Source organism: Amblyraja radiata, chromosome 29 (genome assembly GCF_010909765.2).
Source record: "Amblyraja radiata isolate CabotCenter1 chromosome 29, sAmbRad1.1.pri, whole genome shotgun sequence".
NCBI classification, from domain to species: Eukaryota; Metazoa; Chordata; class Chondrichthyes; order Rajiformes; family Rajidae; genus Amblyraja; species Amblyraja radiata.
Genome location: NC_045984.1, coordinates 8,934,205 through 8,949,674, shown reverse-complemented (window position 1 = coordinate 8,949,674; position 15,470 = coordinate 8,934,205). Strand labels below are relative to the sequence as shown.

Below are 15,470 nucleotides of genomic sequence, written 5' to 3'. Positions count from 1 at the left end.
CTTCACTCCAAAGAATTATACGTTTGCAGGTTAATTGGCTTGGTATAAATGGAAAAATTCCCCTGATGTGCGTAGGGTAGTGTTAATGTATGCGGGAGTCGCTGGTCGATGCGGGCAGAAAGGACTGTTTCCGTACTGTATCTCTAAACTAGACACAAAAGCTGGCTCTTCCGGCCAACAAGTCCGCGTTGATCATCTAGACTAACCTCTTTACACCAACACCATGCGAATCTCCTGGGATCTTTAAAGTAATAAGCCAATTATTACCAATATGATCAAAAGCTGTTCATGGGAGATCTAATAGTGATGTGTTCCTTGACATAATTGAAAAATTTGAATCATTGCGAAAATGTGATCTTTCCAAAGATCTCTACAGATTTAGAGCTTGCATTTAATAATCCCAATTCTTTATTTTATAGATAATATATAAACTATTGTTTATACCCGATTAATGTGGGAAAAACATCTTCTGGGTAAATGTTGATTAGCATCCAAATCTGCATCTTTGCCAAGATACAAAATCATGAGAGGAATAGATCGGGTAGTTGCACAGTCTCTTGCCCAAAGTAGGGGAATTGAGGACACAGGTTCAAGTAGAAAAGATTTAATAGGAATCCAAGGAGTAACTTTTTCACACCAGGGGCGGAAAACCCGGGGGTGGGGGGGGGGGGGGGGGGGGGCAGAGGGGACACGTCCCCCCATGTTTTGAGAGGTGAGCGACATCCCCGCCAGGTTAACCTGCCTGGACTTACGGGAAATATGGCCAGCGCGGAGAAGCAGCGCTGGTATCCCGTCAGTCCAGACAGGGCTGTTGGTTAACCCGGTGAGACAGGCAGTTGAGCTGCATTTAGCGCTGGATTGAGCCTCTGAAGCCTCGTGTGAGTGTGCGCATGCGCGAGCAGCCGCCAAAAAATTGTGTCCCCCGTCCCCTCCATGTTTTGATAGTGAGTTCCGTTCTTGTTTCACACAAAAGGTGATGGGTGCATGGAACAAGCTGCCATAGGAGGTAGTTGAGGCTGGGACTATCCCATTGTTTAAGAAACAGTTAGACAGGTACATTGATAGGACAGGTTTGGAGGAATATGGACCAAATGCAGGCAGGTGTGACTAGTGTAGCTGGGACATTGTTAGCCGATATGGGAAAGTTGGGCCGAAGGGCCTGTTTCGACACTATATCACTTTATGACCATGAAAAATATAATGTTTCTCTGCCCCTATCTGTTCTCCAGCATCTCTTCCCATCAACTTGAATGTAATGTTTCGTAAACATAAATAGAATGGGAAAGCATACTTCGCAATTGTTGCCATAATCTACTTAATTATCACCATTGGGTAAAACACGTAACAATCCCTGCACATTAACACAATCCAACCCAATTAACATACAAACATGTGCATCCTTGGAGTGTGGGAGGAAAGCGAAAACACACGCAGGTCACAGGAAGAACGTAAAACTCCGTACAGACGAGCACCAATACTGGGGATTGAACATGGGTCTCTGGCACTGTAAGGTAGCTACACTAGCGCAGCGCTATCGTGTAATCTTTTGTTACCCAATCTTACAATCAATATTTAATAAACTGCTTAATATCTATTCTTGTGGTTAAGGTGCTATGCAGCTTGATTCCAGTAATCTATTGGACAAAAGACCCATAAAAAACATTCTCTGAACTTATTTCATAATCTATATACTTATAAAACTCTAATCTTGGATGTGTGTATGTGTGGGTGTATAATCAGACTGCTCGAAAAAACGACGCCCTGACGATACATATTCCTGTAGAGATTTATCGGGTGAAGTAAAAAATCGGCTTACCTGAAAATTTCGAGCTTTATTTCTTGAGTTATTAATCAAAATGTTCAAAACTTTCAAATAACTTAGAAAATGAAACGGCTTTGGCTGATGACGTGATGACGTCACAATGGCTGCACATTGTATTCAGGCGCTGCAAGTCACGTCGCCCGGCCGTGCCGCTCGCAAGACCTTTGAAAAAAACCACGCTGTCTTCTTGCTGAAGCCGGGAGCGACATTCAGGAACCAGCCCTCCCCTCTGACGATGCACCCCCATCCCCAACCCCCAAACCCCTCAAACTCTACCCCCTTCCCTCTCTGTCCCCTTCACGCTCCCTCTCTGCCCCCCCACCACCACCACCACTGTGCGTTGAGGGGATGGGTCCCAGTTGGTCTAGTTTCCAATAAAATTATTTAAAATCCACTAAATTGATCTTCCACTATGAACTCACTCAACTTCTATGGTCCAGAAAGGCATTAAGCTAGTAGAGCTGCTGCCTCACAGCACCAAAAACCTGGGTGAGCCTGACCTTCTGTGCGGCCTGTGTAAAGTTTGCACATTCTCCCTGTGTGGATTTCCTCTAGGTGCTCTGGTAATGCTGGTTTGCAGGTTAATTAGCCTCTCTACAATTGCCCCGTGTGTGTAAGGAGTGAGTAAGAAAGAGGGAGAACAGAACTAGTGTGAAAGGGTGATTGCTGGTCGCCTGAACTTGGTGGGCTGAAGGGCCTTTTACCATGCTGTATCTCTAAACTAATCAAGCTGTGACTATAATGTGAAAGAGCTCAAACTCTGAAATCCTCTGAGAAAATTGCAGCAAAAGAAGTAACCAAACGATCAAACATTAATAATAAGCCCTTCACTTTGTTGACAGGAACAAATAGCTAAAGATCTTCTTTCTGGAGAAGAGGAGGATGAAACCCAATCTTCAGCAGACGATTTGACTCCATCAGTTACTTCCCATGAGGCATCAGATCTTTTTCCCCACCCTTTGAGATGTAAGTTGTATGACATGGTTTATCAAAACCGTACGAAGGTTGCCATTTAATTCATTGTGTTTTATTCATGCAAACACCAATGGACTATTCACTGCCACACTCTGCCACATTGCTGTATTTAATTGGGGGGTTTTTAAAGACGCTTTACCTGCAGAGTGTTAATTTTTCTGTAGTAAATAGTCCAATAATATTACTGGTTTGACCTATCATTCTCAATCTTTTTTTTCGCTGTTACCTCACCAGATATTAGAGGCGAAAATATTTTTATTTTTGCCCTAGAACATGCTCAAAGGATATGGAGAAAGGAGGAATGATCCTGTACGATTATGTTAGGAAATGCTCTTTACCATTCAATTTACCTAGTCCAATTCAATGTTGGCTAGTTATACTCAACAAACAGGCTTTGACACATACAGCGCAATCTACTCTGGTTAAATAGATGGAGTCGAATATTAATAATCCCTCGTGATCATTACGAGCTTTCCTCTTGTGAAATAACAAATTAGTGACCTGTCCCACTTAGGCGAATTTTTTGAGTGAATACAGGCGACTGCTGCTAAATTTTCAACATGTTGAAAAAGCTTCAGCGACAGTGGCGACAATTTTTGCTGTCGTAGGCGCTGTCGTTAGTGAATTTCATTAAAACTAGTCCCTGGCAGTAGCCAAAAGAGTCGCATGTGGGACAGGCCCTTTGATCTATTTGATGCCAGTTATCGATTTCACTTTGTAGTCTCATTAAAATTGTCTGTTCAGACGTCTTTGCTGATTGTTGTTTTCTGTGTATTGTGTACCCCCAATTGCTTTAAGTTCAGAATTCGTGAAGCATGTAAGCAAATTAGTTTTTTTTTAATTTAGTTCCATGTTGGAAATTTGTTACAATTCTGCATAATCTACTCCTTTGGGAAAGATATCCAGCAGTTTGACTTCTTTCCTTAGTTCTCTTGAGTTCTGGTATTGTCAACAGCTTCCAGATTAATGTTATGACATAGGAGGCAAAGTTGGTTTCTGTATTTCCAAATAAGAACACATAAATTTTGGCATAAATGCCCATGGAGCCTACTCGACATCTTGAATCACAATTGCCCAATCTATAACCTCAGTTCCATATTCCCAGTGACCTCTGGTAATCTTTCGCTTCCTTGCCTTCAAGAATCTATTTAACGCTGGCTGGGGCCAGACTGCTGGCAAACCGTATAACCAGGGGCGTAGATAGAGCTTGAAACTAAATAGGAAGGGGGGAGGGAGTCATCAAATTGGAAGTGTAAGGGTGTAATTAAAGGGAAAAAGAGTGCAGGAAAAGTTACAGGAGTCTCCAGAAGTAATAGAACAAAGTTTAAGGGGTTACAGAGTAAAATCGGGACAGTTGTGAGAGGAGGTGAGGTGATACCGAATTAAAGCTGTTGTATTTGAATGCACGTAGTATAAGCAATACAGTGGATGAGCTTGTAGCACAGTTAGAAATTGGCAGGTATGATGTGCGAATTACAGAGACATGGCTGCAAGAGGATCGGAGCTGGGAGCTGAATATTCAAGGTTATATGTCTTATCGGAATGGCAGACAGGTGGGCAGAGGGGGTGAGGTAGCTCTGCTGGTAAGGAATGGAATTCGGCCCTTAGCGAAGGGTGACATAGAATCAGAAGATGCAGAGTCATTGAGGGTAGAGCTGAGAAATTGTAAGGATTAAAAGACCTTAATGGGAGTTATTTACATGCCCCCAAACAGTGGCCAGGATATAGGAATCAAGTTACATCAGAAAATATAATCGTCATGTAGGAAAGGCAATGCTACGGTGGTCCTGTGAGATTTCAATATGGAGGTAGACTGGGAAAATCTGGTTGGTACTGGACCCCAAGAAAGGGAATTTGTAGAGTTCTGAGATGGTTTCTTAGAGCAGTTTGTAGTGGAACCTACCAGGGAAAAGGCAATTCTGGATTTAGTGTTGTGTAATGAACCGGATTTTATCAGGGAACTCAAGGTAAAGGAACCACGCGGAGGTAGCGACCACAATATGTTAAGATTTAACCTGAAATTTGAGAGGGAGATGGTGAAATCTGTTGTGTCAGTATTATAGCTGAGCAAAGGGGACTACAGAGACACGAGGGAGGAGCAGGCCAAAGTTGACTGGAAAGGGACCCGAGATAAACACAAAATGCTGGAGTAACTCAGTGGGACTGGCAGTATCTCTGGAGAGAAGGAATGGGTGATGTTTTGGGTCGAGACCCTCAGACTGATGTCAGGGGATAAGGGTAATAGATAAGTAAGTGTAAGGTGTGAAAATATGACAAAGGGAATATAAATCAAGGAAGATGTAGAATAGATCATTGTTAGCTAGGAGAAGCTAACAACAAAGCAAACTGAGATAAAATGTTGTCGGGGACAGTAAGACTGGTCGGAGAACTGGGAGGGATGGAGATGGAGGGAAAGCAAGGGTTACTTAAAATTAGAGAACTCAATGTTCATACCGCTGGGGTGTAAGCTGAATATGAGGAATATACCTACCAATTTCTGCTACAAGGTCATTCACTTTGTTTCTTAGACCACGTGCATTGAAATACAAGCGAAATATGAAGTGCTGTTCCTCCAATTAGCGCTGGGCCTCACTCCAACAATGGAGGAGGCCCAGGACAGAAAGATCAGTGTGGGAATGGGAGGAGAAGTGTTTAGCAACCGGGACATCAGGTAGGTTTAGGCGGTGTTCAGCGAAACGATGGCCAAGCCTGCGCTTGGTCTCGGCGATATATAGGAGTCCACACCTGGTACAGCGGATACAGTAGATGAGGTTGGAGGAGGTGCAAGTGAACCTCTGCCTCATCTGAAAAGACTGTTGGGGTCCTTGGACAGAGTCGAGGGGGGAGGTATAGGGACAGGTGTTGCATCTCCTGCGGTTGCAGGAGAAAGTACCTGGGTAAGGGTGGTTTGGGGTGGGAAGGGACAAGTTGACGAGGGAGTTGTGGAGGGAACGGTCTCTGCGGAAAGCAGAAAGGGGTGGTGATGGGAAGATGTGGCAAGTGGTGGGATCCCGTTGGGGTGGTGAAGATGTTGGAGGATATGTAATGGCTGATGGGGTAGAAGGTGAGGACCAGGGGGACCGTCCTTGTTACGACTGGGGGGAGGGGGGGGAGCAAGAGCAGAGTTGCAGGATATCGAGGAGACCCTAGGGAGGACCATATCTATGATGGAAGAGGGGAATCCCCACTCCCTAAAGAACCTCATCCTGGGCGCAGATGCGGCTGAGACTGAGGAATTGTGAGGAAGGGATAGAGTCTTTGCAGAAAGCAGGGTGGGAAGAAGTGTAGTCTAGATAGCTGTGGGAGTCAGTGGGTTTATAATATATGTCAGTTGTCAGTGTGTCTCCAATGATGGAGACAGTGAGATCAATAAAAGGTGGGAAGATGTCAGAGATGGTCCAAGTGAATCTGAGTGCAGGATTGAAATTAGTAGTAAAATTAATGAAGTCAGTGGTTGCAGGAGGTAGCACCGATGCAGTCGTCAAGGCTTTGTGGCCAAGTTTGCGGATGATACGAAAATATGTGGAGAGGCAGGTAGTGCAGAGAAAGCAGTGACTCTGCAAAAGACCTTGGGAGAGTGGGCAGAGAAGTGGCAGATGGAATATAGTGTAGCACAGTGTGGAGTCATGCATTTTGGTATTAGGAACAAATTTTTTTTTTTTAAATCTAAATGGGGAGTGAATCCAGAAATCTGAAGTGCAAAGGGACTTGGGAGTGCTTGTGCAGGATTCCCAAAAAGTTAATCCGCAAGTCGAATCTGTAGTAAAGAAGGCAAATGCATTGCTAGCATTTATTTCAAGAGGGCTTGTATACAAAAACAGGGATGTAATGCTGAGGCTCTAAAGTGCTGATCAGGCCGCATTTGGAGTATCGAGCAATTTTGAGCACCATATCTGAGGAAGGATCCAGAGGAGGTTGATAAGAATGATCCCAGGAATGAGCGGGTTAACTTATGATGAGCGCTTGATGGCACTGACCTTTACTCGCTGGAGTTTAGAAGAATGATGGGGGGGAATAGTGAAAGGCTTTGATCGAGTGGATGTGGAGAGGATGCTGGAACGAGAGGTCATAGCCTCTGAATTAAAGGACGTTCCTTTAGGAAGGAGATAAGAGGAATTTCTTTAGTCAGAGGGTGGTCAATCTGTGGAATTGTTTGCCACAGAAGGCTGTGGAGGCCATCAATGGATATTTTTAAAGCAGAGATAGATTCTTAATTAGTACAGATGCTAAGAGTTATGGGGAGAAGGCAGGAGAATTTGGTTAGGAGGAAGAGATAGATCATAATCATCATAATAATCATAATCATACTTTACCAGCCAAGTATGTTTTGCAACATACGAGGAATTTGATTTGCCATACAGTCCGCAGAAACAGCAGGTGCAGCAAGCACAGTACCTGGAAACAAAGGGGAAGCCTCCATTGTGTCCGGAAACTTGGTCGACGGGCAGGACTTCAGGTCAGAATGAAGCGCAGGGGACTTCGGCCCCCTCTCCCTACTATCCTACTGGCCAACGTACAGTCCCTTGAAAATAAAGTGGAGGACTTAAGGGCAAGGCTGCTTTATCAAAGGGAGCTGAGGGAATGTTCTGTGTTCTGTTTCACAGAGACATGGCTCACCCCCAGCTCCCCAGACTCAGCGGTCCAGCCTGAAGGGTTCACCATCCACCGTATGGACCGTACACTAGCATCTGGGAAAGGGAGAGGAGGGGGCGTCTGCCTCATGGTCAACTCTGCGTGGTGCTCAGACGTGGCAGTCCTGTCCAACTCCTGCTCTCTACACCTCGAACATCTGGCGGTGAAGTGCCGTCCCTTCTACCTCCCATGGGAATTCACCTCCGTTATCCTGACCGCGGTCTACATCCCACCCCAGGCAGACGTCCGTCTGGCACTGGAGGAGCTGCACGCCGTGGTCAACAAACACCAGACGTCTTACACCGAGGCATTTACCACCATTGCTGGGGACTTCAATAAGGCAAACCTAAAGAAATCACTCCCTAACTTCCACCAACATGTCTCCTGCTGCACCAGAGGACCTAACACCCTCGACCACTGCTACACCACCATCAAGAATGCCTATCGTTCTATCCCTCGCCCTCACTTCGGTAAATCCAACCATACCGCGGTGCTCCTTACTGCCTACAGGCAGCAATTAAAGAGCGCACCCCCAGAGGTGAGGACTGTACAGAGCTGGGGGGGGGGGGGAGAGGAACAACTCCAGGACTGTTTGGAGTCTGTAGACTGGGCAATGTTCAAGGACTCGGCAACGGACTTGAACAAATACGCAGTCGTTACAGACTTCGTAAAGAAATGTGTGGAGGACTGCATCCCTACAAAAACCTTCCGTGTGTTTCCCAATCAGAAACCTTGGATGAACTTTGAGATCCGCACTCTTCTGAAGTCCAGACACAGGGCATTCACTTCCGATGATACAGTGGCCTACATGAAGTCCAGATACGACCTTGGTAAGGCCATCAAAAAGGCCAAAAGGGACTTCTCCTCCAAACTGGAGGATGAGACAGATTTTCGGCAGCTGTGGCAGGGCCTGAATGCAATCACCTCCTACAAGGCGAAACCAGGAGGCAGCTCGAATGTCGGTGAAACATCACTCCCTGACGAGCTCAATGCGTTTTACGCACGCTTTGATAGGGAGAATACTGATGTGCCTTCCCGATCCCCCATTCGCTGTGATGGCATCTCAGTCTCAGTCACAGAGGCCGACGTCAGGAAATCCTTCAGAGGGGTGAACCCCCGAAAAGCACCTGGACCTGATGGTATACCCGGTCGTGTTCTAAAAACCTGTGCGGACCAACTGGCTGGAGTTTTTACGGACATTTTCAACCTCTCACTTCTGAGGTCTGAGGTCCCCACCTGCTTTAAAAGGGCATCAATTATACCAGTGCCCAAGAAGAGTAAGGTGATGTGCCTCAATGTCTATCGACCAGTGGCACTAACGCCGGTGGTGATGAAGTGCTTTGAGAGGTTGATCATGGAGCAAATCAACTCCTACCTCGACAAAAACTTGGACCCACTGCAGTTCGCTTACCACCACAACAGATCAACGGTGGATGCGATCTCGCTGGCCCTTCACTCCGCTCTGGACCACTTGGACAACAAAAACATATGTCAGGCTGTTATTCATCGATTACAGCTCGGCATTTAACACAATCATCCCCTCCAAGCTGGTTACCAAACTCGCAGAACTGGGTCTCTGCGCATCCCTCTGCAATTGGATCCTCGACTTCCTCACTCACAGACCATAGTCTGTTCGTATTGGTGGAAATGTGTCAGCCTCGATAACAATCAGCACAGGAGCACCTCAAGGCTGCGTGCTCAGCCCCCTGCTGTACTCACTCTATACTCATGACTGTGTAGCCGGGCATAGTGCGAACTCCATCATCAAGTTCGCTGACGACACCACTGTTGTGGGACGTATCACTGATGGGGATGAGTCGGAGTATAGAAGAGAGATCGAGCAACTGTCCATATGGTGCCAGCGCAATAACCTGGCCCTCAACACCAGCAAAACCAAGGAACTGATTGTGGACTTTGGAAGGAGTAGGAGGGGGACCCACAGCCCCATTTATATCAACGGGTCGATGGTTGAAAGGGTCAAGAACTTCAAATTCCTGGGCGTGCACATCTCTGAAGATCTTTCCTGGTCCGAGAACATTAATGCAATTATCAAGAAAGCTCATCAGCGCCTCTACTTCCTGAGAAGATTACGGAGAGTCGGTTTGTCAAGGAAGACTCTCTCTAACTTCTACAGGTGCACAGTAGAGAGCATGCTGACCGGTTGCATCGTGGCTTGGTTCGGCAATTTGAGCGCCCTGGAGAGGAAAAGACTACAAAAAGTAGTAAACACTGCCCAGTCCATCATCGGCTCTGACCTTCCTTCCATCGAGGGGATTTATCGCAGTCGCTGCCTCAAAAAGGTTGGCAGTATCATCAAAGACCCACACCATCCTGGCCACACACTCATCTGCCTGCTACCTTCAGGTAGAAGGTACAGGAGCCTGAAGACTGCAACAACCAGGTTCAGGAATAGCTACTTCCCCACAGCCATCAGGCTATTAAACCTGGCTCGGACAAAACTCTGATTATTATGAACCCATTTTCTGTTATTTGCACTTTATCAGTTTATTTATTCATGTGTGTATATATTTATATTATGGTATATGGACACACTTATCTGTTTTGTAGTAAATGCCTACTATGTTCTGTGTGCTTAAGCAAAGCAAGAATGTCATTGTCCAATACAGGGACACATGACAATAAACTCACTTGAATACTTGAACTTGAACAGTCATACTAATAAAAAGCAACAAGACACACAAAATACATTTTAACATAAACATCCACCACAGTGACTCATCCACATTCCTCACTGTGATGGAAGGCGAAAACAGTTTAATTCCTTCCTTTCTTTGATCTCCCGCGGTCGGGGCACTCGGACCTTCCGTTGACGGGACGATCTTGGCTCCCGTAACCGGTGGTCAGTTCCTCTGCATCGGGGGGGGGGGAGAGATCTCAGCTCCCCGCGCCGGGAGATCGGACCCCAGGTCGGGGCTAGTCAGACCTCCTACGAGTTTGGAGATTCCAGACATCAATCTCTACCCGAGACTGCGAGCTCCTTGATGTTGAAATCCGCAGGCGAGGGATCGCAGACTCCGATGGTACATCCACGGCCCCACGGTGGGGCTCAAAGTCAGTCTCGAGCAGGGCCGCTAGCTCCATGATGTTAGGCCGCAGAGCGACCGGAGATACGATCCGGAAAACAATCGCATCTCCGGCAAGGTTGGAGAAAAATACAAATTTTCTGGATGGGAATATTCAAGACCATTTCTAAAACACTCAAAATTCAATTGGAGTCAGATTCAAAATTAATAATATTAGGAATGTCAGAGGGCTGCCCTAAGTTAACGATATTCCAAAGACGCTTCCTTGACTACGGTTTGATAACTGCGAAAAAATTTATACTTAAATTCTAGAAAAAGATAACAGTTCCGACAGTGAAGATGTGCATTACAGAAATGACCGAGACACTACATTTAGAAAAAATAAGGCTTGTTTTGTCGGACAAATCAGATCAATCTTCCAAAATATGGTCTCCTTTCATTTAATTTCTTCAACAACAGAATGGTTGAACACAAATTCAAAACCGACGCTAGGGTCGGGTGAGCGGGTGTAGGGAAGGGTAGTGGGATATATCTCCGCTTTTTTTTTCACTTCTTCGTTAGTTCAGGGGTCTTCTTTCTTTTTTTGTATCTTTTTCGAAATTCTTTCTTTTCTTTTTAGAAACATAGAAATTAGGTGCAGGAGTAGGCCATTCGGCCCTTCGAGCCTGCACCGCCATTCAATATGATCATGGCTGATCATCCAACTCAGTATCCCGTACCTGCCTTCTCTCCATACCCTCTGATCCCCTTAGCCACAAGGGCCACATCTAACTCCCTCTTAAATATAGCAAATGAACTGGCCTCGACTACCCTCTGTGGCAGGGAGTTCCAGAGATTCACCACTCTCTGTGTGAAAAAAGTTCTTCTCATCTCGGTTTTAAAGGATTTCCCCCTTATCCTTAAGCTGTGACCCCTTGTCCTGGACTTCCCCAACATCGGGAGCAATCTTCCTGCATCTAGCCTGTCCAACCCCTTAAGAATTTTGTAAGTTTCTATAAGATCCCCTCTCAATCTCCTAAATTCTAGAGAGTATAAACCAAGTCTATCCATTCTTTCTTCATAAGATAGTCCTGACATCCCAGGAATCAGTCTGGTGAACCTTCTCTGCACTCCCTCTATGGCAATAATGTCCTTCCTCAGATTTGGAGACCAAAACTGTACGCAACTTTTCCTTTCTTCCTTTCCCTTTCCTTTTTTTCTTTTTTGCGATTCACTTATTAGTTTATAAAATGTTAAAACTGAAGCTGTACGAAAATTGTATAATTGTTATGTCGATTACTTTCTCCTTGTTCAATTGCTTCTAATAAAACAAATATTTTTTTAAAATAATTTAAAAAATAATAATAATAAAAAAGAGATTGAAAAAAAGTTTCCCTCGACCCCCTCCCTCACCCTCCACATAAAACAAACCAGAGAACATTAACACATACTTTTTAAAATACACTAAAAATAACAAAAAAAACGAAAAGACGGATAGACCGTTGGCGAGGTTGGCATGATTAAATGGTGGAGTACACTTGATGGCCTGAATGGCCTAATTTTGTTCCTTTCACTTATGAACCTGAATACAGAGATACACCTTATGACTCTGCCTCTAAATATTCAAAGATTCTTCTTCAACTGCCCTAGGAGGATCAAGAGTTCCAGAATATCAATACGATACAATAGAACTTTATCCCAGGAGGGAAATTGATCAAATAATGCAGTTGAAAAACGTTTTGCTTAATTTCCTTCTTAACCGATGATCGTTTATTTAAAAAACCGTGACCCCTTCGAAGAAGAACCTTGCCCTGGCGCCTCTGGATCTTTCACAACTCTGCTTTGCCCTGACCATATTCTTCGCCCTGATCCCTCTGGAACTTGTACTACAGTCTCCCCTCTCGTCAGTAAACTCCAGCGGCCTAGATATTGCAATTGTCGGAACACTTGTCCCTTCCGGGTTTCAATCTAATAAACCTTATCTCTTTGTTGGAAAGGCTATAATGTACAGTAGTACATCCAGTCCCTCTGCATCAGAGCTCTCTCCTTCACCCTTTAATATTCTTTCATTTTTCCTGCTGAACTGTGCAATCTCACATTTTCCCACATATTCAGATTGCTGCATCTTTGCCCATTCACATAATTTATCTGTGTTCTTTTCATGTAACCTGCCGTTTTCCCTTCGTATCATCCTTGCATCCTTTTCTCAGCCAACATTCTTGCCAGTCTGTGTCAAAGATTTAACAGTGACTTCAACCAAATCATTATATTAGTTGGAGGAAAACGATGAACAGGAGGAAGAGAGAGAGAGAGCGAGAGAGAGAGGGTCTGCCGAAGAGAAATTAAAATCTCTAAACTATTTTTGCACAAACAGTAGATTCCTCGTGTTAAAAGCTCGTTAATTTTTTTTTTAAGTTATGTCCTAAATAATAATAAAATTTAAATTTTTCTTAGTTTTTTTTTCAGGTTAATAGCCTTTACGAGAACTAAGCAGGCTTTAAACTTCCATGAAGTTGCAAAATGGGTTGAACATTGCTAACGTTTGCTGGTGGTTTTGATTGGAACTGTTGGCATTTAGACAATTAAATGGCACTCGGGTTCCAGATTCAAAGCAGGTGCTGTAAAATGTAGTTAAGTGGGACTTGCTTCATTACTACTACTTCAATCCTTATCTCACACCTTTTGGCTTCTCATCTCTGGCCTTTGTTCAACCATCTGCCTTTCAAACCCACCCCACCTGTATCCACGTATCACTTGCCTGGTTTCCCCTCCTCCCCACCTCCACTACAATCCGTCTGAAGAAGGGTCTCTACCCGAAACATCATCTATTCCTGTCCTCCGTGCTGTCTGACCAACTGAGTTACTCCAGCACTTTGAGCCTTTTTTGTAAACCAGCATCTGCAGTTCCATGTATCTAAAATTGATGGTGGGTTAAGATCCTATTTAGAATGCTAGGCATTTTATTCCTCCATGCATGTTTGTAGAGGTTGAGAAAAAGACAAATGCTAAAAAAAATTGTTTAATTGAATAATACATAACTGTTTCAATTATTAAATGTAATATCATTGGTATTAATTATATGTAATTTTAATACAGCAAATAAAGATCAGAGGAAATTCTGATTCAGTTCAGTTCCACATCAATTCTTGAGTTTTACCACAGTTAATTGTGTAGCTGCACGAAGTAACAAAAAATAATTATTAGTTATATTTAACTATTTAATTTGGATATAAATATAAATTATGTTTTATTTGCTTTCTAGCTAATTCTATTGAAGATGATAAGGAACTTTCCTTAACGGATGAGGATTCTGAAGAAGATGATTCTATTTTGTCGAATGACTGTAAAAAGGTTAGTGCCTGTGGGCATAGATTAGTGTATATCCTTCATCAGCCTGTGGGTCCGGAAGAGATGCCACCTTTACAGGGTTGGTCATAACATGTTCTGCAGCTTCTACTACAAAAGTGCTTGATCTTCCCACAATTACCTCTCTTTTACATCTGCCTTCTATCATTTTTGGTTTTCCCCACTTTTGTCGTGCTTTGAAAATACCAGATTATTGGGGTAGCACGCAACTGAGCTACTCATATTGGATAAATTCCAAGCAGATTCTTGGTTAACTAAATAAGGCGTGCAAGGATGCATGCGCGAAGATCATGAGAACATTCATTAAGGTGCTGAGAGGGAAAAATAGATCGACCATGATCAAATGGCAGAGTAGATTCGAAGAGCTGAATTGCCTAATTCTTCTCTTATGACTTGTGGTCTATGGCATTTTTATACTTTCAGCTGGCTGTCATATATGGAAGTATTATCTTGAATATGTATGTATTTGTAAGATTTGTTTTACAGAAATTGATTGTAAAATCAAATCGTTAAAATTGAGAGTAATTTTTAAGAGATGTAATGTACATTGTAAAATCCTGATAACTCAGCATGCTCAGGACCCTGGCAGACAAACAGATTTTCTGTTTTATTTCAAGGTGTTATGCAGTATTGCAAGAAATTTCTCCGTAAACCCTAATAAATGTAAAAAGAATACAGGAAACAGTTTAAAGGGAGCATAGGAAATGGCACCCCCCCCCCCCCAGTGAGTTGAATGGGAACTGAGGACCAAGCTAATGAAAAACAAACATGTTCTCAGTGAAAGGTGAATTTAGAGAATATGGGAACTCCAGCCCCAGCAAGTCAGAAGGGAGCATGGGTCCGTCCTCCGATGAGTGTGAAGATAAACGGAAAACGTTAGCTGAGTAGCCAGATGCCGATACTGGGCTTTCTGAATTGTTGGAATGCAGGTTTTTGTAATTTTGCTGCACTGAGTTTTATTGCACGAGGTCTAGATTACAAAGATGGCTAAATCTACGTTTATACTAAATCTATGTAAAACCTGTTAAGGGATGCAATTAAATAAATTCAAATTAAAGGATATAACAATAATTGTTGCAAGAGGGGTTTGTAATGCACAAGATTATGAGTTGCACCATCAGATCAGTGATTATCTCAGAATTTATGAATGTTTACTGGTTGGTTAAGGAAAAGGGAAGGATCTGTTATCTCTTCAATGGTTCCAAGTTTCTTCATGGGTTTAAGGCTGAGTGATTTTTACCATGATGTACTTTATGGAACTTGCATGCAGAAAGTATTAGACCTGTTTGTTGCTGAGTTGTGACATGGCAGTAAGAGAAAGATTGGATGCAACAAAAGAGAATGTGGGTGAAACACAGAAATATGAAGGATGGTATAAAAGTTTTGATGTACAGAATTGTTTGAAGAACCTTGAGCAATTTTTCTTAAAAGTGGTCCTGACAATAGAGCAGTAAATGGCTAATGCCATTGTTCAAGATGATACAAGGCAACCCATTGACACAATATTGCTATTGAATCAAAGACATTTCCACTTCAGTCAACTTGCATTATGGCTCCAAGCTTCACAGAGGATTTTATACTGCAATTTGCGATAATTGAGAGCGGAAATGTGTGTGTGTGTGTGTGTGTGTTAAACAAGCACTATGGTAACT

The 15,470-nt window shown here is 43.6% G+C and overlaps 1 protein-coding gene across 2 annotated transcripts in view; it reads left to right on the top strand.

Annotated features, from left to right (window-relative positions):
* The window catches only part of mier2 (MIER family member 2), an 89,648-nt gene that overhangs the window by 54,100 nt on the left and 20,078 nt on the right, over positions 1-15,470 (top strand). For both annotated transcript variants that reach the window (XM_033046512.1, XM_033046513.1), the window contains exons 5-6: positions 2,665-2,788; positions 13,715-13,803. In XM_033046512.1, the coding sequence (XP_032902403.1) occupies positions 2,665-2,788; positions 13,715-13,803 (213 nt within the window). The remainder of the gene's footprint in view (positions 1-2,664; positions 2,789-13,714; positions 13,804-15,470) is intronic.